Below are 20,959 nucleotides of genomic sequence, written 5' to 3'. Positions count from 1 at the left end.
AATGCTGTCTTTATTATTATTATTATTATTATTATTATTTCTTTTCTGGAAAAAAAAAAACCATGAGCAGTTGATGCTTTTGAAAACTACTCTAGCCTTTGACAGTTTATGGAGTTTGCTGATGTCATGTCTGGTAATTGACACAATGCAAGGTCTGCATGGCACATTGCTACAACATTTGTTTTACAAATGCACATTTCACAGGAAACCAAGGATTAATTTTCCCAAGACTTACAGACATTCACTTCCAAAAAGAGGAAAATAAAACTGTTACATATCCATACAAATCAAAAGTCATAGAATGGTGGCAGGCAGCCAAGGAAACTATTTCAGGTCTGCTTTCCCATCTGCTTGGCCTGTTAACTATTGTAAAATACAAGCAAATCACTTTTTTCTCCAACTAATTCTCAGAAGGTCTCCTTAGAAAAACAGATTTCAGGATACAACTTTAATAAAAACAGAATGCCTTATGATAATCAATAAACCTGCTAGCATTGAAAAAAGTTAGGGAAAAGCAGTTCAACAATGAATAGCAAGAAAAATGGTTCCCTTCCCCCAACATTAAAAAGGCACTGAGCCAAGAAGCTACCACAGATCAGGAAACAGCTTTATCTTGATCCCCCGGCTAGCAAACTGAAAGTTATTATCCATTCATAGTAATTTACTGCACCAATATACATTATTTAATTTACTACAGGTTTTTAATTTATAGATTAAAAATAAAGTCTTGCATAGCTGTAGGCAACTTAACACTGAACCAATATACAGTAATTAATTTACTACAGGTTCTTAATTCATAGATTAAAAAATAATTTGCCCAGAAGCATTTTCAACAGCTGCCCATAAATCAGGCCCTTCTGCTTGTAAAGTTCAACTCAAGAGTTATTGTGTCTATTGTGCCTCTTAAGGTTCAAAGCAAGAATTATTCATGCATTCATTCATAGCCAGGAATGTAACCCAGCAATGAAATTTACCCTTCAAGACTTACCCACCCTTTACCATTGGACTGCCTAAACAACTTAATTGCTCAATGATATGCTATGTCCCTTTTCCAAAGGCTATTTTTGGTGAACATAACAAAAATTATGACCAATGGTATGCAATAGCAAATTCTAAAAATGTAAACACTTGCTGTCTAGAAACAATGCCAAACTGTGAATAATGGAGTATGAACTAACCTCCCAGGATACAGTTGGGTTCTAAAAATGTTTGAATTATAGGGCTATAAAATGAGTTTGTGGAAATGGGAGACAGAAAATGAACTACAGACTAAAGCAAAGGTATTATTTGCAGAATTCCCCTATGTGAAATATGCAAGGTATAAATAATGTCGACAGCACAAAGGCGATAGTTCTGACACTTGCCAAATCCAGCAACTGATTTTTTTTTACCTTTCTGTGTGAGGTTTTGTTATTAGACACAAGCTAAGTGTGTTGTCATAATATATCATAAAGTCAGAATAGTCCTGGTACAACTTCTCTGTTTCTTTCAGAAAGAGGACTCTGGTATAGCAAATTCAGTAAACATTCCAGCCTTTCCTAGCTACACTAATCCAATGCAACTAGAGTGAAGATTAAGGAGCAGAGAAACAATTACACTGTGTGCTACTGCCAAGGATGCAAAGACTCTAAATCTCCTTGAAGCTGAAAACAAATTAGCAGTTTTGCCTACATCAAGCTGTCTGTCCAAATGGAGGCTGCTTTTCACAAGGACACTGCTAACTGTGCTCGTCTCAGATAACGCTTTAGGGATACAAAAACATTTTCTCTAGCTTATTTCCTGTCATTTCTTGTCTAGACTAAGAGAACAGTTTGTAACCCAATCACCACCTTCACCCCTGGAGCAACACCACTCTGGGAAAGCCTTCCGCCTCTGAAAAAAGCCCTTCTCTCCCTTTTCTACTAACCTAGTGGGGACACGTGGTCTGTCAGAATTAAGATAAGAATGAAGAAATGGGTTAACTTAGTTTCCTGTTTCATAAAAATAGACCATCAGTGGAAAACGCCAAACAATCATTTGCCACCTTTTATTTCAATCTCTATCTTAAGAAGAAATTGTCTACCTACTCCTGTGGGAAAACCTCCAGGTTAAAATCAGGAAATAAATTACTGAAACATTTCACTGACTCATTCCCGTTATTAACAGAGAAGAGTTAGCAGCAAGATAGCATAGTCACTCGAAACATGAGTTAGACATCATGCTGGAGCCTACTGCTTCATCATGCCGGAGTTCACGGCTTCTTCAGTCTGCACTTTGAAACATACCTTGCTCAGTTTAAGAAAACAGCGGATGGAAGCCCTTCAGAACTTTCCTCTCTTGGGGAAAGAAAAGTTAAAGATATCAATTAGAGCAGCTTGTGCAGCTAAGACATGCAGCGACAGGTCCCTGAGACTCTACTGTCACATAACGTGACATGTAAGTGTTTTGCTGTAGATGTCCATACAGAAAATTTTCAGTTGGCTTACCTTGGTGGAAAGTGCCCAGTGCAACATGGAAGGCTCACACTGGTTTGGGGAAGGCAGTGAGGGAGATGCTCTCAAACTTGTGGGGAGAACCATTTTGCTCCCTTTGGCTCTTTCCACTCTGAGGACTGATTAAGGAGTAGTGCTTAAACTGTGTTCTAGTTAACACGATTTCTAACAAATCTTGGCTAGCCAATGCAGTTACAAACTGTTGAAAAATAGGCTGAAAACCCATGACATTTATCTCCCATCTTAACTAGTTACTTGCTACAAAAGAAGTGAAGCCCAGTTGCCTGTGTTAGGGTCTATGCATAGTTGTCAACTTCCAGAAAGTTTAGCAAGGTACAGTTGCCCAAGTACGCTAATTTTCTGGGATGGTGACTGGAAGGTTCAGAAATACGAGGTGGTAAAATACCTAATCTTTTGTTAACTGATATGAATTTTGTCATATTAAAAAGTGAAAAATGTTCATAAATATTAATAAAGATATCTCGGTTCTGATAGCACACGAGTAGACCTTGATGAACGTGTTGTCTCAGATCAGCTGATTATATAAACAAATCACTACTAGTACATCTACACAGCAAGCAGTTATTTCAACATAATGTCAAAATAATGTTCAGCTGGAGGACTTCTTATTCTGACTCCTGCAACCCTCATTTTAAGAGGAGTAAGGGAAGTCAGAGGCAGAGTGCTATTTTGACTTAACCTACTCTATTGATGTACAATAATTCCTCGCTTGACATGTGCCCGTTTAACACGTTTCGCGATAGCACAATTTATTTTTTAGGGAACATTTTTTGAACAACATGACCTGTCCCCACAATAACACGAATTCCCCTACCAGCCGGCCGGTCGCCGGAAACTGAGCGGAGCTTCCCCTGCCTCCTTGAAAAGCGGCAGAGGTTCGCCGCTCGCCATGCCATTCCCCAGCAACCCCCTCTGGCCGGATGCTTCGCTCTCTCTCCTCCGCCCCCCGATTGCAGCCGACGGCTGGGTTTCTCCAGCTGGCCGGTCGCCGGCAGCTGCACGGGGCTTCCCCCTGCCTCCGGAGGTTCGCCGCTCGCCGCGCCATTCCCCAGCAACCCCTCCTCGCCAGACACGAGGCACCCGGCCAGAGGGGGTCGCGCAGAGGTTCGTCACGCGACCCCCTCTGGCCGGATGCCTCTTGTCTGGCGAGGAGGGGTAGCTGGGGAATGGCGCAGCGGGCGGCGAACCTCCAGAAGCAGGGGAAGCCGCGCGCAGCTGCTGGTGATCAGCCACCTTGGGAAACCTAGCCGCCGGCTGTAAACAGGGGGTGGAGAAGAGGGAGCAAACCATCCCCAGAGGGGGTCGCCGGGGAATGGCGAGTTGAGCGGCAAACCTCTGGAGGCAAAAGGAAGCCCCACCCAGCTGCCGGCAATCGGCCAGCTGGGGAAACCCAGCCGCCAGCTGCAAGCCCTCTCCCCAGTCCTTCCCTTCCCTTCTCCAGAGCCAAACACCTCCCCTCCCTGCTATAACCCAGTCCCCTTTCTCCCCCAACCTTATGTCCCGGTCCCAGTGGCTAACAAGTGCAGGCTGGAGCTGCGAGCGTACGTGCGCTTGAAACGCAACCCCCACCTTTTCCATTATTTTCAATGGAAAAACTGACCCCGCATAACACGTTTTCACTTAGCACGATCATTTTCTGAAACGTATCTACTGTGTTAAATGAGGAATTACCGTAGTTTAAGTTGCATAACTTATTTTGGCTTTAGATCTGCTATGTAGATGTTCCCCAAGTGTCTGGTGCTAGATCAGCATCGTCATTTTTAATTTTTATTATGGTTAGTGCCTCAAAAGTTGGCCCGGGGCTCTCTGGACTTCTGGGAGGGTCTGGTTGAAACCCCTTTACACACTAAGAAAAACCAGGTAAAGAGAGGTTTAAGCAAACATTTTCAAACGTTGGTGTACAAAGTATACAAATACTTGTAGATAGAAGTAGCTTGCATTTCACAGGTGATGTGCACCTATTCCTCTCACTGAACTCAATGGAAGCTATTGGTTCTCAAAATCTCAGGATTTAGATAACTAACATCTACTAAGTCTGGAAATACTGATCTATGTGCTTAGTCTTTTGTTCTCTGCATCATTTATCCCACTGCCCACAGTGCCTCTTACTTTATTGAGGTATCACTTTTTATGGCCATAGGTCACACTGGCTTCTCTACAAAGCAGCTGGTTCATGTTCAAGCAAAGAAAGGTTGCAAAGGCTCCGTTGCTCCCTGTAGATGTGAACTGATATTTTAAAAAAATGCAAGGATCCAGAGACATGATTCTTTTGGACTCCACAGGCCCGACCTGGGAAATTATTTGTGAACTTTACAAAGAAAATCAATGACAAGCTTTCAAACATACCATTGGTTTCAAACATGCCATAGGTTTACATCAGATCATACCTTCCCAACGAAAAGAGTCTGGAAAACACACACTTTTAATTAATTCTGAGACTTTCCTATATACTGTAGACTTCCGATAATCCGGCACCCTTGGGACCCAGAGAGCGCCGGATTATCAGATATGGTGGAGTATTGGGAGGTACTCCGGCGGGGTGCTGTGATGAGTCTCCCGGGACCCGCACTGCATGGGGGGGGGAGGTTGGCAGGGAACGGCGTGGGAAGGGGCGAACCCTCCGCCAGGAGGGGGTGGAAGCCACATGCAGCCGGCTTGCAAGTGGTGGCAGCGGCGGGGAGGAGGCAAGAGGCAGACAGCTGTTTAAGGTGGGCGGGGGGTGTCGGTGGGGAATGGCACGGCGAGGGGCAAACCCTCCACCGTGTTGCGGGGAGGCAGTGGAAGCCCCACGCAGATGGTTTGCAAGCGGCGGCGGTGGAGATGGGGCGAGAGGCAGGCACCTGTTTAAGGTGGGCGGGGGTCGGCAGGAAACACTGCCTGCCTTTCGCCCCCTCTCTGCTGCCGCCACTTACAAGCCGGTGGCTCAGTTTCCCCGCTTGCAAGCTGGCTGCGCGGGGCTTCTACCGCCTCCCTACAACATGGCGGAGGGTTCGCCCCCCGCCCGCCTTAAACAGCTGCCTGCCTCTTGCCCTATCTCTGCCACCACCTCTGGGCAGCTCCAATTGTCTGGCTGGACGGAGCACTTCCAGGTTCCAGTTGGTGCCAGACTATGAGGAGTGCCGGACCACTGGATGCCGGACAATTGGAGTTATACTGTGTTTCTAGGACCTCCACGTGGATGTTACACAGACAGCCTGCTTTGTAGATCTGAAAGGGCTAGCTGTAGTTGAATGGAAGCTCTTTTATATAAAAACAAATGAACAAGTCTGAGCGGAAGCAAGCAAGCAGCAAGCAGATCCTAATAAAATGTCCTATCTAAGGGAAGAATTTTTAAAGCACCAGATTACCTGAATATTTTTCTGAAATTGTCTTTACTTGTAACTATTGTTTCAATGTTAAGCACAAATATGAAATTAACTGAGAATTAGCTTCAGCTCAGCTTTATGCATTGAAATCTTCATATTACTCATAAAGTCTCCTTATTTACACAACTTGACTTACTTGTGAGGATATGAAAAATACATCCTACAGCTGCTTTTGAATTCGTTTAGCCACTTAAATACAGAAAAGCATAATGCAATGCGCTCTGTCATTATCTCTTTCTGACCTTCCCTGTAAAGTGACTAGTTAGCAAATAATTCACAAACATTGAAAAGAATAACAGCTACAAACTGTCTGAAAAAGATGTTTTAAAATACTTTCTTTCTTTATTACCAATAGAAAGATCAGAACAACTCTACCATTTCTGTATTTACATTTATTTAAGCAATCTATATGAGATTCAAAAGTCTACATCAAGGTAGACGTTAAAAGAAAATACAAACAAACCCTCTGAGTTTTGATGTAAATAAAAAAACCTTTCAAGCTAATTAGAACTTTTTTTTAGAACTAAGGATTAGAAAGAATTTTAAGAATTTTAAGGCTATTAGCCAGGGGATAAAATGGTGTCTTTGGCCTCTATTTGTCAGAGGCTGGAGAGAGATGGCAGGAGACAAATCGCTTGATCATTGTCTTTGGTCCACCCTCTCTGGGGCACCTGGTGTTGGCCACTGTCGGTAGACAGGATACTGGGCTAGAAGGACCTTTGGTCTGACCCAGTACGGCCGTTCTTATGTTCTAATCATAGTGAAAAGAATTTTAGATTAATCAGATTTTATGTTGTTTTTTCACAAACCTAGAGGTGTTTAGGACAACGGAACCTTGACTGGCGTTTCTATTACAACATTAACTTTATGAGGACTGCTTGTGATAGGAGAGGGCACCACTCAACTGTATTGGGGCTCACTTTCAGTGTATGTCTTATATTCCTAAAGCTCTTGTTTCAGGGTTTCGGCCAACCACTGGTAAGGATCAGGAAGGGATTCCACCATTACTCCCTCATGTAATGTTGAAGAGTTATTTTTATCTCCTGAAGCATCATGGATGGTCACGGCTGGAAATAGGACGCATAGGGTGGGGTGAAGTTGCACCATGTATTCTCTCTCTCTCTCACTGGTGATTGGCTGGCTGGTTTCTGCTTACATGCTCAGGATATAACTATGTGGAATCAGGAGGGAATTTTCCCTCAGGGCAGATTGGCAGTGACCTTGGAGATTTATTTTACCTTCTGCAGTGAATGGCTGTGAAGCACTTGCCAAGATTGTCTATCATTCCTGTGCTACTGCAGGGGCCTCAGGTACATATGAACCTAGGTCCCTTCCACTTCTCTGCCTCTGTCACTGAATAGTCTCATCTCTTGTGGGCTGCAATACTTTGGTGTTATTTCAGTTGTTCAGTTTAGTGTGCAGGTGCAAGATGGTGTTGGTGTCCTGTGATACACAGGTCAGACTGGGTGATCTACTGGTCCCTTCTGGCTTTAGACTCTAGGCATGTTTACACTAGGAAATTATTTCAAAATAAGTTATTTTGAAATAATAACTCCCGAAATAACTATTTTGAAAATAGCATGTCCACACTATGGGGAAGCCTTGAAATTAGTCCAAGGCAGACTCCCTTAATGTGGAAGCACTACCTTGACTTAGAGTCCTAGGAAGCACTGGAGAGTAATTACTCTGAATGATTCTCGAGAGTAGTTATTTCGAAATAGTAGCAGTGGAGCATCCCCACTACTGCAGTTTTGAAATAACTATTTTGAAATAAGCATTATTCCTCGTGGAAAGCAGGAGTTATTTCGAAATAACAAGACCCTTATTTTGAAATAATGGGCTTGGTAGTGTGGGCACTCTGCTTTTTATTTTGAAATAAGGAGAGTTATTTCAAAATAACTCCCTAGTATAGACCAGGGCCCTATGACTAACTAATAAAACGAGACACAGTTTTGGGGCCAAATCAAAGCAAGCCATTTCCCATGAAGTTTTTTTTCAGTGTATAATTCTCTTTCTTCACCCCATTCTTTCTTTTCACACACCCTCCCTCCCTTTCAGACCAAAACCACAAGCTGTAGGCCTAAGATTCATCATTATTTTTAAATTCTGAATTGAGTTTTCCCTCATGGTCTTTGGATTTTCTTTTGTCAGCAGCAGAAGTTCCTGCCAAGTAGCAGTTCCTATCAAATTAATTATTAATGTGCCCTAAAGCTTAACAAAAATCAGTAGCTAGTTGTTGCTAATTCTAAAATATTAGGGGCCAAACTCTGTTCACAATACCCCATGCAAAGCAATCACTATCCTGACAGCAGGTTTTGACTATGTGGCCAAAAGAAAAAAAAAGGGGGGGGGGGAGGGGAGGAGAACAGTGGGAAAAGCTCCTATTCTTTAGTGTTGTCTGTATGTTCTACAGTACAGGCAGTCCCCGGGTTACATGGATCCGACTTACAAACGGGGTGAGGCAACCCCGCACTAGCTGCTTCCCCCCAGCAGACCAGGGAGACGCGAAGCTAGCACCCTTCCCCCCCCCCCCCCCCAGCAGACCAGGGAGACGCGGAGCGGCTTTTCTCAGCAGACACCTCAGCTTGAGAATAAAGGACTGAGGGAAGTGAGGTGTGGGAGAATAAAACTGAGCTCTGGAGAAATGTTTGGCTAGAGTTTCCCCTACAGTATGTACCAGTTCCGACTTACATACAAATTCAACTTAAGAACAAACCTACAGTCCCTATCTTGTACGTAACCCGGGGACTGCCTGTACACTACTAACTGATGCACACTTCTAGCAATATGGGGAGCCACATTTGTTTCTCCCTTTTCTATTGCATACTGCAACCCAACACCTGAGAGCATACCCTGCATTTCAAAAGTGAATGAACATTCCTAAAAGGGTCCTACATAGTTGAAGCACTTGCAAACAAATACTGTACAGTAGAAATGACAGTAATTTATTTTTAAGGAAGTTGTTTAATCTCTGAAACAAGCTTGCTGCATATGCTATTTTCACTATGTTTTCATTTGTCAATTTGATGGCATTCATTAGTTTAAAAAAAATACCCATGCACTTTAAAAATACAGGCAGTCCCCGGGTTACGTACAAGATAGGGACTGTAGGTTTGTTCTTAAGTTGAATTTGTATGTAAGTCGGAACTGGTACATATTGTAGGGGAAACTCTAGCCAAACATTTCTCCAGAGCTCAGTTTTATTCTCCCACACCTCACTTCCCTCAGTCCTTGCTTCTCAAGCTGAGGTGTCTGCTGAGAAAAGCCGCTCTGGATCTCCCTAGTCTGCTGGGGGGGCGCTAGCTTCGCGTCTCCCTGGTCTGCTGGGGGGAAGTAGCTAGTGTGGAGTTGCCTCACCCCGTTTGTAAGTAGGGATCCGATGTAAGTCGGATCCATGTAACCCGGGGACTGCCTGTATATTCTTGCTTTGCAGTTACCCTGCCCTGATGGCCTGCTATAAACCGGAATAGAACACACAGTGAGTACTTTATAATGAAATGGTGTCACTCATAAAACAAAACTGCTGCTGTGTGATTTTGCTTCAGAATACTAACTGGCTTCTTGGTTTAAAGATAAAGGAACTGCTGTGTTTATAACCAGACTTAGTTCCAAGCCAACCTATCTAATCTCAATCATCCTCCTTCCTCTTTCTGTGCACCGTCCCCACACCCATATGTTAGTCTGAACAAGAAATAATTTTCTATGTATGTATGAACAGCGTAGGGAGTCCTGCACTGCAGCAGTCTCCACAGAAGCAGGTTTTTATGTGACTATTGTCTGCAATTTGCTAGCTTTTCACATTCTGTGCCTTGGGTTATACCCACTTAGCTGCACTTAATCTTTTCACTGAGCTGTGAAAAGTGGCATTTGATGGTTCCCTTTAAGGAAATTGGCCTTTACTGCCCTGGCTAAATAAGACACCTTAAAAAACAACAATGGTCCTGAACCACCTTAGAGACACAGTTACCCCTCTGAGCCCTTTAAGACACCTTAGAATAGATATTCTTGGACAGCTATTTCAAATAGACTCAGTAAAAACTGGCTATGCTCTGCTTAGCGTTACATCTGCATCAGTCAATATGAGCCATGTGAATATGAATCAGTGTGGATACACAACCTGCATATTAAACAATGGCATATGGATTTCTCTCTGTAATATAAAATTGGCTGAAAAAGAATGGGAATGCTAATGGGAAACAACATTTTGAAAGTGAATTTAATGTATTTTAACAATTTTACAGCTACTAGGGATGTGAAAGTGTAACAGTTTGCAGGTTAACTGATGAGCATGGCCTTATTGGTTAACATGAACAGTTACACACAGTCCCCCTTCCCCCTTTCCCTGAACTGTGGCCTCTGTATCAGAGGCAGCAGCATGGGAAGCAGGCAGAAGCCAGTGAGCGCAGAAAGCCATGGAGCTGCCAGCCCTCCCACCCCTAAGTTTAATCATGTAAATTTCAGCGGTTACATAAATAAACACATTTTAACATCTCTAGTAGCTACACGTTTCTTAGATATTTGTCCCCTTAAAAGACGATTGATCAAATTTTTTTTAAAAACGAAAATCCCACTGCATTTGTGGACTTTGGGTTTTGGGGAAGGGGTGGGAGTGAGAGGTGGAATTTTGGCTTTTTCAGTAGCACAAGAAGAAAAGTATGAAATGTTTTTCTTTTCTTATTTTTTTATTAGATATTCATGTCTTTTCTAAAATGGACAATGGTATAATAATTAGAGAAATAGCCTCAGAACGATATTGCAAGACTCAATGATCTGAAGCCTGGGCTTTGAAAAGTATGTGCTGACGTTTTGTTTTTAACAATAATTTAATTTTAATAATTAAGAGAGTATTTTGCATACGGACATCTTTGTTAGATACTCCACACTCTTCACTGAAATTATGAGAGCTCAAAATACACACTTTGGTACATAATGAATGGCTTTTCCTGCTACTTCAGGGAAAATCCAACTGGACATTTTGGACATTTCTAAGGTTAAAAAACTCAAGCAGAAAAAAAAACAAATTTAGAATGGACATTTGAAAGAAAACTACACCATCCTATATTTCAGGCGTTATTAATGAACACAAAAAAGCAAAAAAGAAAAAAGAGTACAAACACTTTTTTTTTTAAAATGGGAGGTCATATTAACAAAAGAGAACAACAAACAAACCAGGTAATTTAAGGAAAAATATTCATTTTTATATCAATCAATCTAGCTTGGAAAACTGTGTTACTGAAGCACCTTAAACTATGCTGTTATTTTAATTTATTTATGTCCACGATATTCACTAATTTTTAGTGAATAACAAATACCAATATTAATCAGGTGCCATACAACAGAAATCAATTTTGGTTTTAAAAATAGCTGGGATGGCTCTCAATTTTCACATGCAAAAGATATAATATCACACACTAAGATGCTGATGCAGAGGCATAATTATCTATAAATTGGACAGAGTTCATGTTCTAGATGTTTATGCCAGTGATTGTCTACTTGGCAGATGCAAGCATGTTTCAGGGGGTCCGCCAAGCACAGGTGTTAGACTGATTTGGGCCCATCATGGCAGAAAGCCAAAGACCCGCTATTTGGAACTGCAGCCTGTGGCCATGAGTCCCATTATATGGAGCTGAATCGGACACCTGAGGGAATTAACTTCATGGTGCTCCCTGTGGAATGGGCGCTCGGGCAACTGCACTGCTTACTACTCCCTAATGGGGCCCTAGCTTTTATATGCAGAAAAACAGTTGTGGCAATTGTTCGGCCATGGAGTTTTTCTCGCATGTGGTGCAGCCTCAAAAAGCAAAAGGTTGGGAACCCCTGTTTTGTGCTATTGAAGGAAAAATTATGGACTTGATCCTCAGTTACACTAAAGCCCCTAAGCGTAATGGGGCCTTAAAAGTTGTCAGAAACAGTCTCCCTAGCCAGTGCAGAGATGGTTTATGGATCTAGCCTTGTTTAAACCCTAAATTATGGGCATATCAAAGCATGTCCAGAGTGTAGGGCACCACAATTATTCTCTGCTTCCAAGAGTCCAGAAACAATGTAAATCATTTTGTTTCAGCTTCCAAAGGGAGCTGAACAGGCCCCCATGCAACCCCAGAATACAGGGGATGCAAAGGTGGCTTGAAGGCACCTTTGTTCCATACACCTACAACCCTCCTGTCCTGCAGCAAGTCCAGGAATGGAGAAGCTAAGTGTCATTCTTCACATTATATTGTTATATAATCCAAAGGTTCCAAAGAAGACCAAGGGTTTATGCTTTTAAGTTATGATGTGATCCAATTTGTTATTGACACACATTTCAAATCTAGTTAGAGAAAGTCTTCATAAAAGAATATGTTTAATTTGGAAACCAAAGGTTGTGTGCTTAACTGGTAGTTGGTTTGGTCTGAAGACCAAAGACTTTCTGCTTAAGACCTAGTAATAAGACCACTGGGGTTTAGACAGACTTCTTGTATCCATGAAATATACGGGAACCTAGTTACTGCCCAGTTTAGATCACACCTACTCTGCAATCCTATCCCAAATAGTGGTTAACACCAAATGCTTCAGAGTAATATACAAAAAACCCTGATAAAAGATGATTCCATAATAGGAATTTCTAACAGTGAAAGTTTCTTACTAGCCCCTGTTGGTTAGAGGCTGGCGTATGCTCTGTGAGTGAGAGTCTATAGCCCTTCCTAAACACATACACTTTGATTAAAGAACATATTTGTCAATTAAGCAGAAAAGTGCCCTCTCACCTTAATGTACAGCCGCTCCCTGAGTTGCGAACGGTCGAGTTACGACCGTTTGCACTTACGACCAAAACTCCCATGGAGCGGTCATAAAGACGGTCCCCGAGTTACGAATGCGACCCGCGCTTACGAACAGCGCGGTCACGTGTAACTCGGTGGGGTCCGAGTTACGAACAGTTCAACTTATGGACCAGGTGTTGGTCCGTAATTTATTCATAACTCGAAGAGTGGCTATATTACCTAAACTCTTCCATGCTATATCTTCCACTCAATAACTATCCTGTACAGACTTTTGCCTCTTAAACAGACCTTGCCCACTCACACTATTTCTGTCCACAAGCATAATTTCTCCACCTCCTTTTGTGTTCTATATTTTCATTGAGACCTTAACACATATCTGTATACAGCTCTCTTTGTCTTCCCACTGTGAGGGCACATCATCTATATCTTTGTACACGTTTCTGACATGCACTAGGTGTTCAGCTTCAAGTCATTTCTAGGGCTGATATTTTATTTACAGATATAGTAATTTCAAACATCAACAACACACAGTAAGAAAAAACAGTCAATATTGAAGTTTGAAAAATAATCACATGGTTAGGCTCTCGCTAGGTACATTAGCTTGCTGGTCAGATGCTGTTACTGCTTGCAAAGACATGACAGACAACATTTCAAATCTAAATATGCTCTAGTTTTACATGCCTAAAACATCTTTTTGGGTATAGTATCCTCTGAGACTGGCTCAAATCTTACTGAGTATAGTCAACAGGACCACTCACATGAGCAGGACTGATTCATGCTCTTTGAATAAAGCTGGCAAAATATAACCATTTGACTATCGCCCCCATGAAGCACTTTTATTTAACATGATATTAAAGCCCGACACATTGTTGACTCTGCTTGGGTGTTATAGTGCTTCACCAATCATGTGCCTGTTTTATCTATTTAGGCAATATTGTCTCATTCTTTCCTGGTACTTTCCCATCTGTGTTATATCCATCTGTTCTCTACCTTACAGTAATTGTCAGCTATTTGGGACATGGATTGTGTTTTTGTTCTGTTTGTACTGCACCTGGCACAATGAGACCCTGCTTCAAAACTGTGGCCCTTAGGCATTACAATAACACATATGATAAATAACAAAATGATTCCTCACTAACATATCTTGCAAGCTTTGCTTTTAAGCATCTGAACATTCCACTTCTTTCACCCACTTGATTAACCAATTTAATCTTGAACACTGGGAATAAGCTTCGCTGTACTGATGAGGAAGAGCAAGGAAAGCTTGGGTTATTCAGTAACTGTGACCACTGAGAAATAACTGAAGTTAAGGAGACACTGTTGACCTGATTGCCCTTCTGTATGATACATTTTGGTCCATTGTTCTTACATATAACAATTACTACATTTTGTATGATTTGTACGATTACTCTAACAAAGAGATCAGAGAAACAAAACTTATTTTTCTTTATTTTCTGCATTTGATTATTTGCATATTTGACTATTTTCTGTATAGCAATGTTTCACTCTATCATAGTTAAGTTTGTGCCGTACAAGTGCATTTTTGGGTCTTGCACATAAAAAGAAGAGAATTTTTGGAAGTAGGAAAATATGGATGAAAACCACAAAAATTGTTAAGGGAATTCAGGGTCAGGTGATTATATACACGGCTCGACAAAGTATTGAATCTACTCGCCCGTGGTGAGTAGATTTCATCTGGACGCCCCGTTCATTTGCGGTGCGTGCACGCGCAATGCGGGTCTTGCGCATGCAAAGTGCGGGACTGGTGAGCGGCTTTCGCTGCCGTTCGTCAAGCCCTGATTTTTATATATATATATATATATATATATATATATATATATATATATATATATATATATATATATATATAAAACTGAAGAGATTTCAGATTGATTGTGCCCCTTTAAATACCTTTGCAAAATCAAAGCCATGTGGGAAGTCTCAGTTCTATATAATAACTATATTTTCAAAACTGTACCTACACTCAAAAGAGTACACGCAAAAGAGTTGGATGGGAAAGTAAGAAAAGCCTTCCATAATAGATTTGGGAATGCCTGTATGTGAATGAAAGCATGTGCTCTTCTTCAAAGTTATAGCAGAACACTGAGAAATATGTATCCCAGTTCCCTATATGCAAACCCCATTTCATTTGTAATAAGAACTAACATAATGAAATGAAAATAAACCTCAGAGTCCTAGGGCTTAAATCTGAGAACAAGTCTCACTTATATAAAGAGTGACAACAGAACTCTTTCTAAAAATACAATTCATTTCTCCACTATTTAATATCTAATGACAAAAACAATTTGTACCCAAACTCCAAAAAGAGGAAGACTGTTAGTCCAGCAATATGAGAACTTGAACACCACATGTTGACAGCTTGTTCTGCACACAAAGGCAGCAAGGTGACTGATAGTTGTTTCCTGATCAGTTTTCAGCAAACAAGTAATCATCACTACAAGTACTTCTCCACTACTAGTTGCAGGTCCCCAAGCAGAACACAACCCAGGACAACAGACTGTGAGAAATAAAAATAAGCAGTTTAGAAAGTTGGTGAAGCCTAATGCATTTCTGCACTCTTTAGAGCCATCTGAACAGAAGCTAATTAAAGCATTTAGGGTTAACCTTATTTCTAAATGTTAAAATACACACTCTGAACAGTTGTTTCTAAGAAAAAAATCCAGTGTTAAATATAAACAAAACAAAGCCACACTGCTGTTTATCAGTGATTCTTAATGTTCCTAAATTTGTAGTTTATAATATTATAGTCTCAAACATCCTCATCAGCTGCCAAGGTTCAGGTTGACTTGCCTATAAATACTATTCTTCACTCCAACACTAGAAAGTAGGTTCTAGTTCCTTCTCTCTCCTTTTCCTTCCATAACAATCAATAACACATTGAAAACATTGCAAGTCCCAGCCAAACAATAAGATTATGCAGATGAGAACAGTAAATACCTACACTACATGTGTGGATACTGAACACCCATAGAGTATTTAAAGAAACACCCATAAGATAACCATCATTCAGTAAAAAATTATATTGATGAAATTACAGCCACATTTAAAGTCCTGTCATAAAATGTCCTCTTCCCACATGTCCTAAGATTGAAACTTTCTACGGCGGGAGGAGGAGAATAAAAAAAAAAAGTATGAAATCTGACCAAAATGATTGCATTGCCTGGCTTGGAATACATAAAAAATAGGGTAGTAACAACTTTGTCTTTGTATCAGCCACAATATTACTTGAAATCCTATGTGGTTTGGGGTTTTTTTTGCTTTGGAATGGCTACCCTAAAAACAAGAATAATAAAACTACAGACTTCTTATGACCATGACAAAGAGAACAAATGCAGCAAGAACAGGCAGCATGTGACTTGTTGTGTAATGATCCTAAAAGGAAAATAGTTATTTTCAATATTAGCAATCTTCTAAACATTAATTCCCAAGTATACTTCCCCTTGTGTAGAAATAAGTATGAAATAGACTCAGCAAAGAAGAACTCCTAATAAAATACCAGCTCATCTCCTCTACCAACTGTATTGTTCTCATTATAACTGTAACTGACACATCCTCTCTATATTTACATTCCCACAACTAGCATTTGAAAGCTCCTTAGCAAGTACATTTAGTTCCTAGTTCCCATATGCAGAAGGAGGTAGGATGTGCAGATATCCTACAAGCACATGCTGATCATTAACCAACTCAGTTTACTAAATGGCTATATTACACACAAAATTATTTACATTTCTCACAATCTCTGACCCTTGGCCGTGTTCTCACACTCCATTGTCTGCTGCAGCTCTTTTTATTGTGCCTTGAAAAAGCCACAGTATTGGGGGTCTTTTTGTAACGGGATTTCAAGTGAAGGGAAAAGAATGGTGAAAAAAATAGCAGCAAGAGTGATTAAAAAAAAAGACAAATTTCAACTGTACAATATAAACAATGGACCAGATTCTGACCTCTGTTACACTGCTGAAAATTCAGGATAACTTCACAGAATTATTTTAGATTTAAACGATTAACCCAAAAAGTCAGACTCTGACCTAGTTAAAAGTCAAAATTAAAAGGGCGCATCCACATCTTGCATTCATAAAAGGACTGTAACAAGTTTCAGCACACATGGATTCATGAAAGCTGTAATATAGACATTGTGTGAAAATTTGATATTTGAGCAAATTTGACAGCCAAATGTGTGCGTGCACCCAGGGACGATTCTTGGGGGGAGGGGCAGGAGGTTGTGCTCCCGCAAATGCCAGAGGCAGTAGAAGCAAGGGGCTGGCCAGCAGCAGGGTTCTTCCTCCCCCCCACACTCGCATTCACCAGCAGTAGAGGTGAGAGAGGGGTAGCGAATCAAGGTAGACCCAGCTTGCTCTTCTCCTCTGGCCCTGTCACTTGGAGGAATGGGAGGGGATTGCTCCTGCACTCACTGGCAGGAAGCAGAGTGACTTCTGTTGCTCCATTTCCGCCACTGCTACCAGTGGGGGGACCCCCCGAAACTGGCATAGGATCCCTGGTCTCGCTAGTCTCTCAGGCAGAATTGGTTAAGAGGGAGGTGGAACGGAAGCAGAACAAAGGCAGAGAAGAGGAGGGGAGAGTGCGGAGCAGGGGTGAGAGAGGCGGGACCTGGGGTAGAGGGGGGTTGTCCCTGCCCTTCCCAGGGCTGTGGGGATGCTGTGTCACATGGCTGGTGACCCCTATATACTACCGCACCATTTGCTCCTGTGTGCACCAGTGCTCCAAAATGTTAACATTAAAATATAAAAGAACAGAAAATTAATCATCTGTGGGCAATTTTTCATCATATACTGTTCCACTGGTACACTGTTTTTGAAGAGGGAATAAATAATAATAAATAAAAGAATAACCAAATATCCAGATATAGTAATCATATCTTCCATTAAATGGGGTCTGAAAAATTCTGGGGGGGTTTTCCTAGAGGGAACCACAGATTATCTCCTTTCATAAAATCTAGGCTCCAGCTACATTACCACTTTTAAGTTGCTAGTATTAGACAGGGCAAAATATTATCATTATTCTAGCAATATCCACAATCTGTTAGGCACGATCCATACAGATGAAGACACAACCTCTGCGCCCTGAAGTATTTACATCTAAGAGCCTGATCCTCTACTCTGTGTAGTCATGTACACCTGTGACCCTGCCACACAGTATTGGAAAACCCATATTAAGATTCATAGGCTTTCAGAACTATTGCACTAAAGCTACATTTCATTGCTTCCTCAATTGTTTCAGAAGAGTATTTTATGCAGGGTGAAGAGAGGTTAATGATCAATGGGCATTAATTTTTAATAAACAACAATTGCTTTTCAACTGGTAGAGCACTGAGAGAATGCAGATGGAATATGTGCAAATGTGCTAAAATTTATCAAATACCACATTTCTGGCCCCAGACCATTAACAAGGAGGGCTTCTTAAAGTCAGTGGGGGTCAGAAGTTTAGTTTATTCAGCAAGAATAACACTATTAACAGCTACTGCTCTTTCATGAAACCACAATTAACACCCACACATTTCAACACTGGTTCATGCAGGCCAGTAAAGGGAAGATTGGAGCTGCTAAGGAGAGTCATCTCTTCTGGAATATTCTAAAACAGAATTTATACTGTGCTATACAAACAATCTAAAAGGATCAATGTGCCTTATGAATCTGTTGCAGACATACGGAGAGAGAAAGATGGATGGATGAGAGCATATAAAAGCAGGTAAATCTGACTCTCTATATTGATTTTTCAGAGGACACTGTAGAGCACTTTTGTGAGGCCTTATATATCATTGCAAAGGACCGAATGCTGTTGTGCATATATCTCAGAGATGTCAGGACATATTATCAAATGATGCACTGTTGTATTCTTTCATTATGTACTTTTATAAATAATCTGTTTTTCATTGCAGAGGAAGAAGTTAAACCACTAAAAACTGAGAATACACTTCAAAACAAACAATACAATATTCACAAACGGATCTTTTGGTAGTTCTTAGCCATAATTTGGAGATACCTTATTATTTAATTATTATTACATCAAAACTTGCAAAGGTTCACATGCAGTATAATTAACAGCAGAAAACTCAAATTTTAATAATAAGCTTTTAGAAATAAAAATGGGAAAATCTGCATAATCCTCTCTCTAGTTACTTTATTCTAAATCACCAGCCAATCAGCATCTCATATTTCCCCAAAGCTCTACACCTCTCCTATAGGGCCAAGAGACTTATAAGTATACTGGAGAAATCAGACTAGTTTACCTAGCATTTCTGCGGCAGATGGAACATTCATTTTAAAGCAAAAATGTTTTTTCCTTAAAAACAAGCAAGATGCAAATTAAATTCATAACATAAGAATAATTTTAATACAGGTGTTTAGAATAGCTTTTATTATATAAACATGCACGCCTGGGTGCCAGAATTGCTCCGTTTTACAGCTTTCACCTGTACTATTGGTAGAACACTCCTAATATATATATATATCTCTAAAAAAAGACACATAATAAAACCTTATTCTACTAATGATTTCTTAATATTATGTTTTACTGAATACCATAATAGGAAATTATTAACTGAACCACTAAATGATGTAAACAGGGTCAACTCAGTCTTGTGGAAAGTCAGTTAACAAAACACTTTAACAATAATGTTTTTAAAGAAACAAACAAGCTAACTAACTTATTTATAAAACTATGACAGACAATGCAGGTGATGGGAGTTTAACAGACTTGAACCACCTCAGACAGATACCGCAGAGGAGTCCCGTAATATGCCTGTCCAATAGGAAAAATAAACACACACAATTTACCTTCTTCGGTTTCATGCCACACAATCCCTTCCAAGTTCACACTGGTCCCAGGCTCACAGGGTCCAAGACATTCGGGTTCTGTTACTACTCCAACCTCGCAAGTATTTATACCCACTGAACGAGTCCGTACCAAAAGTTGTTCCACCGGTGCAGCAATATTGGATGAAGATGAGGAAAAGTAGGAAGGCAAAATCTGAGGCGTGATATTGCTGGAAATTGGAGGTGGAGGCGCAGGCACTGTAAACAGGGGGTCAACCTGAAAACAACAGACAAGCTTACTATAATGGTGCTTAGAGATTTTTTTTTTAAATCAGTTTGCGTAGAACTGTATCAACTTTAGAGTACATAGGTATCTAATAAATCATAGGGTCATTTCAGTATTGCTCTCTCAATTTTTTAACATGGATCCCACATGCTGCATATGAAAGAAAAATAGAAAATCTGTCATGCTAAACAGGACAAAACACTAACATTTTAAAAGAATATTCCCTGCAGGCTTAGACTACCAGCATGAAATAAAAAAAGAATTAAAGTCACTTTTTTCTTGTGTCTGATAGAAGACTGATTGGTAGATGGAAATTACTTTTGCAAAAAGGAAAATACATTTTTCTTCTTTAAGAAAAACATTTATGAAGACAATGCAAAGACACAGAAATGCCATGTTTTTCTTTACTTTATACAGAAGTGATGTACATGGAACAGCTCAAATACCCATATGCCATGAAACACCATCTCTTGTCATTCAAGCTGTTAAAACACCTTATTAGGCTCATCCAGCTGATAACACTCAGACACAATTCTATCAACACACAATGTCAGAGATTGTAACTTCTTTAACAATCGCAACTGTCTAGCTAATGTATAAGGCTTACCACTTAATACATTTTAGAAGAATAAAATTAGGCAAGCATGCTATATGCTAATTGAAAAATACCACCACGTTTTTGCAATACTTTAATTATAACTGTCCAACTGGAGTTTTTTCTGCCTTTGGGCTTGATACTGCATGGTGCTGAGCATTTTGGTCTAACCTAGCAAAGTCCTTAGTCATGTGATGGGAATTTGTTTTAGTTTTCCATTCTTCATGCTCAGCCACATATTCACCCTTAAGCATTTCAGGAGCTCAGTACTTTACTATGGACATAATGTTCTCTTCTTCACATAAAAACAGAAGTAACCATGAGGAAATGAGCTCCTAGTTAAACAGCTGAACCAGGCATCCTGTCAGCTTTTTGTTTATGTCAGTTAAACAATTCTCTATACAGTTGTACATTAAAAGGATAAACTAAATGCTCATTTGATCCAAGACGCAACCAGGAAATCCTTGATTCTTTCATCCATCTGAATGTTAAAAGAACTTAACTTCCTGATTTCAAACCTGTACTAAAATTGCTTTAACTCTATATCCCTTTATTATTCTACAACCCAGATAATAATGTCCAAGGGTACATCTATACTGCACAGCTATTTCAGGATACCCTTGCCTACACAAGTTGCCCATTATTTCAAAATAACGGGCTCCCTATTATGCC

General features: G+C 40.5%; 1 protein-coding gene across 3 annotated transcripts in view; it reads right to left on the bottom strand.

The window, feature by feature from the left end:
• The window catches only part of ZNF608 (zinc finger protein 608), a 120,661-nt gene that overhangs the window by 47,832 nt on the left and 51,870 nt on the right, over window positions 1-20,959 (bottom strand). For all 3 annotated transcript variants that reach the window (XM_014577046.4, XM_006130110.5, XM_089779281.1), the window contains one exon: window positions 19,428-19,683. In XM_014577046.4, coding sequence (XP_014432532.3) covers window positions 19,428-19,683 — 256 coding nt within the window. The remainder of the gene's footprint in view (window positions 1-19,427; window positions 19,684-20,959) is intronic.

Source organism: Pelodiscus sinensis, chromosome 6 (assembly GCF_052426305.1).
Source record: "Pelodiscus sinensis isolate ZL-2025 chromosome 6, ASM5242630v1, whole genome shotgun sequence".
NCBI classification, from domain to species: domain Eukaryota; kingdom Metazoa; phylum Chordata; order Testudines; family Trionychidae; genus Pelodiscus; species Pelodiscus sinensis.
This window is presented reverse-complemented; position numbering and strand designations above follow the sequence as displayed.